General features: G+C 43.8%; 1 protein-coding gene and 1 non-coding gene across 2 annotated transcripts in view; both read right to left on the reverse strand.

The window, feature by feature from the left end:
* Nucleotides 1-11258, reverse strand: part of Nap1l4 (nucleosome assembly protein 1 like 4) — a 35961-nt gene that overhangs the window by 14779 nt on the left and 9924 nt on the right. Inside the window, exons 2-8 of the mRNA XM_026781321.1 lie at nt 10944-10974; nt 9055-9113; nt 8039-8138; nt 5215-5356; nt 4969-5055; nt 2885-3016; nt 1518-1604 (exon numbers count right to left, since the gene is read on the reverse strand). Of these exons, the coding sequence (XP_026637122.1) occupies nt 1518-1604; nt 2885-3016; nt 4969-5055; nt 5215-5356; nt 8039-8138; nt 9055-9113; nt 10944-10957 (621 nt within the window). The 5' untranslated portion in view covers nt 10958-10974. The remainder of the gene's footprint in view (nt 1-1517; nt 1605-2884; nt 3017-4968; nt 5056-5214; nt 5357-8038; nt 8139-9054; nt 9114-10943; nt 10975-11258) is intronic.
* On the reverse strand, nt 782-908 carry LOC113456572. The gene has a single exon (XR_003377338.1). It is a non-coding gene; the product is annotated as a small nucleolar RNA SNORA54 (small nucleolar RNA).

An 11258-nucleotide genomic window follows, 5' to 3' on the forward strand; every position in this document is an offset into this window, starting at 1 on the left:
CAGTGTGTAGGTTAAAAAAAAAAAAAAAAAGCAAAACTGGGAGTGGTGGCACAAGTCTTTAATCGCAGCACTCGGGAGGCAGAGACAGGCAGATCTCTGAGTTCAAGTCCAGCTTGGTCTACAGAGTGCGCGAGTTCAAGACAGGTTCCAAAGCTATACAGATAAACCTTGTCTGGAAAAAACAACAACAACAACAAAAGACAAACAAATGAAAACCAGCCAATCAAGGTTGGGCATATGCCTGTAATCCCAAGGACATGGGCAGTAGAGGCAAGAGGGGGCCACAAATTTGAAGCTAGCTTACTCTATATTCTGGGTTAGCCCAGGCTACACAACAAGACCCTATCTCACAATAATAAAAAGATTTACATGAAAGCAAAAGTATAACAATTGAATTTGGATGAACTGAAAGTAAAAAAAAAAAAAAACACAGAGAACCTCAACACTGCCTATTCAGGAAAGACAAGAGCTCAGGCCGCAGTCAGAGCCTTGGGTAGGAAGGGACCTTCTCCAGCCACTTGAGTAAGAGGGCAGCCCTTGACCAAGGGGGGCCAGCAAGCATGCTAAGCTCCCACTACCCATGACCCCATCTTCAGAACGACAGCCAAATGTCACCTCTCACAAAGCAAAGGTAGATGTGCACGGCTGCCCCTGAAGGCCCACGGATAAAGAAATCTTACCCACATTGGCCTATCTCCATCTGTATACCAGGGCCTGGGGTAGAGATGAAAGGACAGATCTAGGACCCTCTCAAGATCCTTTGCTTAGCCCCTCATAGCACGTGTGTCTCCAAGACCTGAAACTGAAAGCCACTAGCCAGCCAGTCAGTCATGTGTCACTGGAAATCCTGTAGCACTGGAATGGAACCCGCCAACCACAGCAAGACTGACAGGTTACGAACAGTGCTCCTGGGGAGAGGGTCAGACTCAGCAAGCACCAGCCCCCACACATTCTAGGTTAAGTCCATCTTCCCAGAGGCCAGACACCCCCCATATTTTAAGCCGTGTTAGAGTAGTTTTCAGTCATATCTACTAATGGTTATTTTAGGTTAAATCCACTCTCCTTAGTATCTAGATTTATGTACTACTGTTGTTCATGTTTGTTTATGCTCTTCCTATTCTTTTAAAAAGGGATCTCACTGCTGTGATTCAGGCTAGTCCTAACCATATTCAAGTAATCTACCTCCCTTCCGGGATTATAAACTCATGCCACCACACCCTGCTACCTCCATGTGACACTTAGGAAAAGTATGATGTGCTGATCATCTCCACCAAAGAAAATCTAGCAAATAAATTGGAGCCTGACCAGGTGATAACCACAGGCCAGCAGTCACCAGTTTGTATCCAGCTGACTCCTTGTCCCTGGGAAAGGATATAGTCTGTGTTATTAGCCAAAAGTCCAGCTCACACTGCCAACAGTAGCACCAAGAGAAGTCTGATGAGCACACATGCTCAAGACTGTAAAACTCTGAATGACAAGAATCACACCTTTTGCACCTTAGCCAATCAAGAAGGAGTTTGATCAGTACTCACCATAGGCTGTCCAGGGTCTGAAAACTTGACTTTAATATCTTGCAGGTGTTTCAAGATTGGTTCATCATATTCCTAAAAGAGAGAGAACCTTGAACAACCACAATTCATGGCAGTCATAGTTGTAAGTGTCCCAGATGTTGGGCAATTATCCTATTGGAATTCTGTCTTTGTCCAGTATTAACTTCTAGAAAGCAATGCAAATCTGTTCATTATGTATCTCTGGTGGCAGTAACAACATGTCAAGAATCAGCTGCCACCTGATTCTAGAATGGTACCATTGCTACCACCAATGCTGGCTGTAGGAAAGCCCCATGTTCTCCTGCCACTACTTGACACTAACGTTGGCACAGTGTTACCAAGATTTCTGGCATCTGAGATGACAAGGCAAAAGGCTTGGTGATAAAGAGATGGCTTAGTTTGTTGTGGGTCTTCCTGCACAATATCCACTAGTGACAATAAATATCCCAAATCTCATGCCACTTCTATAAAGATCGCAGATTATATCGAAGCCTAACATACAGGAGGAGCCAAGGACTTGCATGGCTCTATACTTTCACAATGACTACTGCTTACACCTGTACTGTAAAGACCTGTGCTGTATAGTAAAGTCTATGCAATAGTCACTGTGAAAGCATGAGAAGAAGCTAAAGGAATGGATCCTCAAAATGACATACACTTGTGACAGGTGTAGTTATTAATTTTTTACTCTGAAGATTGGCATTGAATAAAGCTCTAGGAATTAAGCCCACTAAAGGTTACCTTCCTGATTTTAAGTTCTTTTGACATAACAGGTAAAACCAAACCAGCAAGAGGAGGTCATTTAGTAGTTATTTAAAAGAAGAAAAAAAAAAAACCCAGACAGTTCTGGAAGCAGGCTACACCAAAAGCTTTCACATCTCTGAGGCTGACAGACGAAGCATGGAGCTCTCCACTGATAACGCCTCACACTACGCACCTGATCTGAACACCTAGCAGCCTATCACCCATCTAACTGGCACAAATGAGAACCAATGGAGGTGAGACTCTCCCCCAGCTCCCTGTTTTCACACAGGAAGAATCTCAACAAGGTCTTAGGTGCAGTGCTGGACTTTGCAGGAGACTGCCTCTCAAGCTTGGTGTGAACAGAATTGTCAGCCTTGCCAAGAACTACAAAAAGAGAATGCAGTCCCTACAGCAAAGACCACTCCCCTAGGGATCAACTCCCAAGTGGAGACTTTTCATCCTTCTAAAAGGACCTCCCAGCACCCAAGTAAGCAGTGTGTACTACTAAGGCAAGTCCCTCAACATACTGCAGGAGTTGTGTATCACCCCAATCTTTTCCCACTTGTACCCACCAAGCAGAAGTCCCTCACCTGCACCAGCTCACTAAGCATATCTACGTTTCTGAAGATGGTGAACCAGAACTCAGGGATGCCTTTGGGGGTCAGCTCTTCTGCTGTTGCTGCTTCTTTCTCAGCTATAACTACTTTATTCTTCATATCTCCCTACAAAACAGAGTCAAAACACAAAAGTCACTGAAAACACAAATTTACACACAGCTCAAAGTCTTACTGAAAGACATTATTTCAGGGTCCATCACACATTTCCTTTTCCTTCTGTGTGTCTCCAAACGACGGAACTGGAAAAGGCATTCATGACACTATGTTCACAGTTAATTTCACAATGAAATGTCCTATCAAGGGGAGAAACGGAAAAGGTGGCAAATTGCCACCAGACTTGTGAAAGAATGTCCAGTCTGTCTTGGTGAGCTTCCTGTCATCATACAATGAACACTACAATAGCTCCGAGCAGACACACACACGGAGTCATATCCATATGATTACTATAAGGGTGGAGAAAGCCCTCATTCAAGCCAGGAGTGGTAGTACACACCTATTATCCCAGCACCTGAGAGGCAGAGGCATGAGGACTACCATAAATTTGAGAGCAGCCTTGACTGCAGATCAAGTTCTAGTCAGCCAAGGCTTTATAATGAGATCCTGTCACAAACAAACTCCAAGAAAACCTGTCTGCTGCAGCAGCATTGTAATCAGAAAACTATTCAGTAATTTGGGCATGCAGTTCCCAGGAGAAAGAGCACATAAGTACTGGGCAAACACCAGCACTGTGACCACAAAGGCCACATAGCACCAGGGAAGAGAGAGACTTGTTTGTAACATAGCCTCAGGAAGAAAGTCGATCAAAGGAAGTTAAACCAAGTGAATTCTGATTGCTTGTTACAACAGTCTATGATGGAGCAAAATGAAGAGACTGTTAAACCACCAAAATGGGCTTTTCATTGGTCATAGGGAGCAAACTAATACAGAACCACAGCTATGCTGAGTGCAGTAGCATATACCATCTCTGAGCTTGAGGTCAGCTTGATATACACAGTGAGTTCCATGTCAGGCAGGGATACAAAACAAAACAAAAACAAAACCATATAGCCACAAAAATTAAACATATTTCAAATAGATCCCTAAGAAAGAATTCCACTAAACCAAAGCTACCTATTATCTAACCACAAAATTACACTGACAGGGGCTTGGGTGCGACTCAGATATGGAGAACCTGCCTTTTGCTTATGAACCTCTGGGTTACATCCCTAGGACCTTTATTTTTTATTATTATTATTTTTTTTTTTTTGGTTTTTCGAGACAGGGTTTCTCTGTGGTTTTGGAGCCTATCCTGGAACTAGCTCTTGTAGACCAGGCTGGTCTCGAACTCACAGAGATCCGCCTGCCTCTGCCTCCCGAGTGCTGGGATTAAAGGCGTGCGCCACCACCGCCCGGCTCCCTAGGACCTTTAAAAAAGCAAACAAACCAGGACAGAAGTTAAAATTAACTTTGCACCATGCTGGACCTTTACATGGCATTTGAATGAGACTGTCATAGAAAATGAATACAACATCATGATGCTGGTCACTCACCTACCTGCTGGTCTAGAGACAGAGTGAAGCTGAGCAGCCTGAAGTCTCCAGATGGTCCTCCTCCACGTGTGCCTACTCCTTAGTAAGGGGGAACATGTACAGTTCTCACCATGCTAACTTCTACCTCCTCTGGGCTCAGACTTTCACTGGTGTTACAGTTAGTTTTGTTCTGGAGATAGGGTCTCACTATGTAGACCAGGCTGGCCTGGAACTCAGATATTTATCTGCCTATCTCTCTAGTGCCGGGATCAGAAACATGTTCAATCATGTCTGGCTCACTACAAGCAATTTTTGCCTGCCTAACCACCGAGAAAGGTCCACAACTCACTTATGATAACCAACAGCACTGTCTCAGATGTCAGAGTGTCACCAAGGAACCATGCACCCAGTCAAAGAGAAGGGAACAACTGCAGGACTGCTCTACAAAGCTTTGCTGAGAGAAACAATGAGCAGAAGAACAAGGCCTTGAGTTCACCTTCCAATACCACAAAAGTAACTAGGATTAAACATTCCACAACAGAAACTCACAGCCAACTTGTCTTCTTCCTCATTCTCACTGTGCCATGCTGACTCTGCATCCGTGGGCTCCACATCACCAGTGATGAATTCTCTTCTCTGCATTAAAAGCCAAGAGTCCATCAGCACTTTAGGCTCTCTGCAAACTCAAAAGCTAAGATATTTACACAGGACTCTGGAAAGACAAAGTCCCTGGGTGGTACTATGTCTCACACCACAGGAACGACCACATGAGGCAAACACATCAATGGTACACACCTTGTCAAAGAGAGGTTGGTACAAGGCTGCATACTTCCTCTCCAGGTCATGAACTTCCTCGTAGAACTTGGCTTCTATGTGCGCACACCTCACCTGGAGCTGCTTCAGAGCATTAATTCTCCTTTTGACAGCTTTGGGTAAACTACAAGACAACAGGAAATAAAGCACTGAGTGCCAGCAAACAACCAGCACATAAACATATACCCTGACTATAAAGAATTGCTAAAACTCTACATGCAAACAAGCCTAGAGAAAAGAACAGACTCAGTCAAACCAGGTGATACACGCCTCTAATTCCAGCAGAAGCAGGTGGATCTCTGTAAGCTCGAGGCCAGCCAGGTCTATTTAAGAAGTTCCAAGACAGCCAGGGATACATATAAAGACCCTGTGAGATATTGAGGGGGGAAGAGGAAGGGAAAAGAGAGAGAGGGAAGGAAGGGGGAGGAAGGAGGGAGGGGGGAAGGATAGACAGAGGGAGGGAGGGACTAAGGAAGCCAGAAAAGACACAAACTGCCAGATGGAAAAACAGGGTCATCTCATATCAAAAGCAGAAATAGGGAATCAGTTTGTAAAACTGCTCTTTTTTTTTTAAATATTTATTTATTATGTATACAATATTTCATCTGTGTGTATGCCTGCAGACCGGAAGAGGGCACCAGACCCCATTACAGATGGTTGTGAGCCACCATGTGGTTGCTGGGAATCGAACTCAGGACCTTTGGGAAGAACAGACGATGCTCTTAACCACTGAGCCATCTCTCCAGCCCCTAAAACTGCTCTTTTGTTCCAACCTAACTGGTGATGAAAACAGACCAAAGGAAGCTGGGCACACTTGCAATCCCACCATGTAGAAGGCCACAGCAGTAAGAGTAGCAGGAGTAGAAGGTTATTCTGGGCTACACAGAGATCAAGGAGGAAGAGTGTAGTTACAGGTAGAGCACTAACCTAACATGCAGATGGTCCTTGTTCAATTTCCAGGAAAACACACACACACACAGAAGAAAACTGGGCATGGTATCATGCACCTCTAATCTTAAGTCGATGTAGAAGGTCAGTTATTTAAGGCTAGGCTTGCTACTAGTGAATTCAAGGCTAGCCTGGGCTACAAGAGAGTCATTCTGTCTCTAAAAGAAACAAAGATTGGGGCTGGAGAGATGGCTCAACACTTATGAGTATTTGCTACTTTTACAGAAGAGCCGAGTTGAATTCCTAGCACCCATGTTGAATGGCTTACCCACCTAAAACTGTACCTCTCGGAAGATCTGATGCCTATAGCCTCCACTGGGCACCTGCAGTCAAATGTGTGTGCATACATATGCATTCATAATTTAAAGTAAAGAAAACCCACCAAAGAGATGGCGCAGTGGGTGAAGGCACTTGCTGCTAAGCATAATGAATGACCTGAGTTAAGTTCCTAAGAATCACAAGATGGAAGGAGAAAATCGACTCCTTCAAACTGTCCTCTAGATTATTAGAAATGGGTTAATCGAGATATGAGAATTAGCTAATAAGAGGCTGGAAATAATGGGCCAGGCAGTGTTTAAAAGAATACAGTTTCTGTGTAGTTATTTCGGGCATAAGCTAGCCGTGCGGGAGCTGGGCAGGAACATAGCCCGCCGCACCACTCTACATCCATGTACACAATAGGATGAAATAATAAACAACAAAAGCCAAATCACAGACAAGGACCAGACACAGGCATGCTGACAGGCACATGGGCTCTGATTTTGGCTGTCTAAAACTGCATGAACACACAAAGTCTACAGACACCCACATACAATTTTGTCTAATCACACCTGCTAAGAGTTTCTTTGCCTCTGTTCCAGAATTTATTTTTTGTTTGTATGAACACTCCTAAAATCAAAAGAAAAAAACATGCCAGACAGTGGTGGCACATGCCTTTAATCCCAGCACATAGGAGGCAAAGGCAGGTAGTTCTTAAGTTCTGAGGCCAGTCTGGTCTAGAGTGAGTTCGAGGAAACCCAGGGATGCACAGAGAAATCATGCCTCGAAAAACCAATAAATAAATAAACAAATAAAAGAAAAAGAAAAAAAAATTAACTTTATAAAATTACTTACAATCCCCCAAAAGAGTGCCCCCAGGTTAAAACTTATTCACAGAAAATCTGAATGCAGAGTCCATATAAGCACCCAGTGCTGGCCCAAACACCATTCAAGGCCAACCAACACATATGTGAGGCTGTGCTCACAAGCTGTCACAACTCTGTGCTCCATCCTAGTGAGCAAATGCCACTCCATATGCACACTTACAATAGCCAGAAAACCAGACATCATTCTCAACTCCTTGACTACACCCTCACTACACCTACTCTATAAAACAACAACTGCATATAAGGTACCTGTGCACTAGAGGCTGGACTCAACCCAGCATAAGAAAAGCAAAACAGGACAAAGAAAACCTGTATCCACTAATTAAAGCCAGAAAGGCCTCTAAATGGACACAAGGAAATGTGCAGTATCTCCTCCAGTTGTAGCAACTATGCCTCGGAATCTGAGATGGCTCATCTCTTCTAGAAGGCAGACAGGGAAGCCCTTAGAAGTGCTGCCCAGAGTAGGCATCTCATTTCTACTGTACAGCAAGGCCACAACATGGACCTCCTAACAAGGGTAAAGGTGTAGGAGTCCAGCAGTTAGCCAGTACTCTACCAGCACTTATTAGCTGAGTTCTCTACAATCCACAAGGTGGCACTGTGCATCACCAAGTAGCTAGCTGATCCTGAGAAATGAAAACCATACTTGTTCCTGCTCTGAGGCATGGAGATGTTTGTTCTGTTGCTTGACATCTCACTGGCAATGTACTCACGTTTCTATGTAGCTAGAAGGAGTGTGAGAGACGTTGTCAAGACGTTCCTGCAAAGCTGCCAGCACTTGTGGGTTCTGCATCACCTGGTCTGTGAGCTTTTCTAGGAGTTGAAAAAACACTAGAGTTATTCAGCAGCCAAGAAAGAACCCAAACACCAACATGGATCTCAGGTTTGTCACCCTACCTACACAAGAGGCCAAGCAGGTAAATACCATGCCAAACAAGACTTTATCTTAAAATAAAAAACAAGAGAGCCAGGGCTATAACTCAATGGTTACCTAGCACATGAGACCTTGAGGCTAAATCTACCACAAATGTGTTTTAGAAGTACACATTCTCAGCCAGATGTAGTGGCATATGCCTTTAATCCCAGCACTTGGGAGAGGCAGGTGGATCTTTGAATTTGAGGCCAGCCTGGTCTACAAAGTGAGTTCCAGGACAGCCAAGACTACACAGTCCCCACTCCCAGCTCAGATACAGATTTTTTTTCATTTTATCATCATTATGTGTATGTGTTCAATCAGACATGCAATGTGCATGAGAACAGGTGTACATGCTCCAGAGCCTGTGTGTGGAAGTCAGGGGGTCACTTTTGGGAGTTGGTTCTTGCCTTCCACAGTGGATTCTTGAGACTAAAACTCAGGGTGCCAGGTCTGCACAAAGAGCAATACTACAAGATGAGCCACCTTGCTAACCCATCACATACAGATTTCTCATGGGCAGAGACAGTTCGTGTGAATTTATTGACACAATGATACATCTAGATTTGGCTTCAAAATAAGCAGGAGAGGAAAGTTGAAGGTGCAAGTCTGATTAACATTCTGATGCCCAGATCATGTAAAGGCCAGCTCAGGAGCAGGGTCATGGTATTCTCTTTCATGGCGTCTGAATTTCTAATCACTACAGACAGAACTCCTTTACTGCTACTATAATTATTGTAACAAGTGGCTCTGGAAGAGACTCACAGAAACAGATGGAAACCCTCAATCACTGCTTTATCCATAGCACTGACCTACCTGTACTACTGGCATTTTTAGCAGCTTCCACAGAATCTGCAGGGCTTCCATCTGAAAGACTACAAGTTTACAAAGTATTATAAACAGAGTCCTAAAGACAGCATCATCTGGCATATTTAGTGATTTTCCAATGTACTAGGGATCTGTGCAGCAAGGAACTTCAGGTCAAATGAAGATAACGCTGACTGGGTATGGTGGTACATGCCTTTAATCCCAGCACTTTAAAGAGGCAGATTTGCCAGGCGATGGTGGCGCACGCCTTTAATCCCAGCACTCGGGAGGCAGAGGCAGGCGGATCTCTTTGAGTTCGAGACCAGCCTGGTCTACAGAGCTAGTTCCAGGACAGGCTCCAAAGCCAGAGAAACCCTGTCTCGAAAAACCAAAAAAAAAAAAAAAAAAGAAAGAATCCCATCTAAAAAGATCATAACCAGCAGGGTGTGGTGGCACACACCTTTAATTCCAACACTCCAGAGGCAGAGGCAGGAGGATCTCTGTGAGTTAGAGGCCTAAAGAGCAAGGTCCAGAACAGCCAGAAACAGAGAAACCCTGTCTCGAAGGAAAAAAGAAGAAAAAAAAAAAAAATCACACCCACCTAGCTCCCCTCCCAACACACAGGCTGTTCTGCACTAATCTGCAACTGTTTTTTTTTTTAATATATTTATTTATTTATTATGTATACAATATTCTTTCTGCGTTATGCCTGCAGGCCAGAAGAGGGCACCTCATTACAGATGGTTGTGAGCCACCATGTGGTTGCGGGGAATTGAACTCAGGACCTTTGGAAGAGCAGGCAGTGCTCTTAACCTCTGAGCCATCTCTCCAGCCCATGCAACTGGGTTTTTTTTTTAAACTTTATTTCACGTACATTGATATAACGATGTTAGATTCTCTGGATCAGCAGTTACAGACAGCTGCGAGCTGCCATGTGGGTGCTGGGAATTGAACCCACAGTCAGTGCTCTTACCACTGAGCCATCTCACCAGCCCCTAATCTGCAACTCTTGCTAAAGCTTCTTAATTTCCCCTTTTAGTTTTGAGACAGGGCCTAACTCAGTATCAGTAGTCCTGGCTTCGTGGGTGCTGTGGTGACAAGTTTTTTTTAATCTCGTTTTTAGTATTTCAGAGTTAAAAAAAAAAAGAAAAAGAAAAACTTCTATGTGCCATGTGTGGTGATATATACACCTTTAATCCTAGTACTTAGGAACAGAAACAAGAGGATCTCTGAGAGTTTTACACATCCTGAAGCATACAGAGTTCTAAGCCAGCCAAGGCTACACATTGAGATCCTGTCTTAAAAAACCACATAAAACCCAAGAACAAAAAATATGTTTATGCATATGTCCATATGTGGGTGTATGGACAAGTGCAATGCCAGTGGAGGCCAGTCAGAAGAGAACCTCAGATTCCTAGAACTAGAGCTTGTGAGCTGCCTAATGTGAGTTCTGGGAACCAAACCTAGGTCTTTGCAAGAGCTATATAAACAAAATAAAACAACATGCATGAAAATGCTATGATGAAATCTATTATCTTTTACGTCAACTAAAAAATTAAAACAGGCACTCAATTAACACTGACCTTGAACATCCCACAAAAAAAATTCCTTCCATCCCTGAAAGCCACACTAGGTAGCCACCAGGATTTTATCAAGGATTTCATCAAGGGTGAGGAAGTAGGAGTTAAAAGTCAAGGAGGACAGAAAGTATGTCTGCACAAGGTCTCCAAATACCAGTGTCTGAGACAGCTGGTATCTGACATCAATTTCTTAGCCAGTAAAAGGGAGCGAATGGGCCATTACCACTTGACATTTAAATTATTTTAACTTTGAATTCTAGTTTCTGAATTCCAGTGGACAGCAGCACAGTCCAATAAACAAGGTTCATTTTGGCTTACCTGTTTTCTGCCATCTGAATGTCTTTGTCCCCTAAAAATGAGAAAGTTAACAGTTACATTCACCAAAAAACGTATTACTCTTCCAACACCATTTAATCATGGCAATCTACCAGATGTGGCCGTTGAAACCATTTTGCAGGTGAAGAAAACGAAATGCCCCAGATGTGACCTGAAGTTATTTGAGCACATACGTGTCTAATCTCATAGATGGGTACTATTAGCACTCGGGAGGCAGAGGCAGGCGGATCTCTGTGAGTTCGAGACCAGCCTGGTCTACAGAGCTAGATCCAGGACAGGCTCCAAAGCCACAGAGAA

The sequence above is a fragment of the Microtus ochrogaster genome, chromosome 8 (assembly GCF_000317375.1).
Source record: "Microtus ochrogaster isolate Prairie Vole_2 chromosome 8, MicOch1.0, whole genome shotgun sequence".
NCBI classification, from domain to species: domain Eukaryota; kingdom Metazoa; phylum Chordata; class Mammalia; order Rodentia; family Cricetidae; genus Microtus; species Microtus ochrogaster.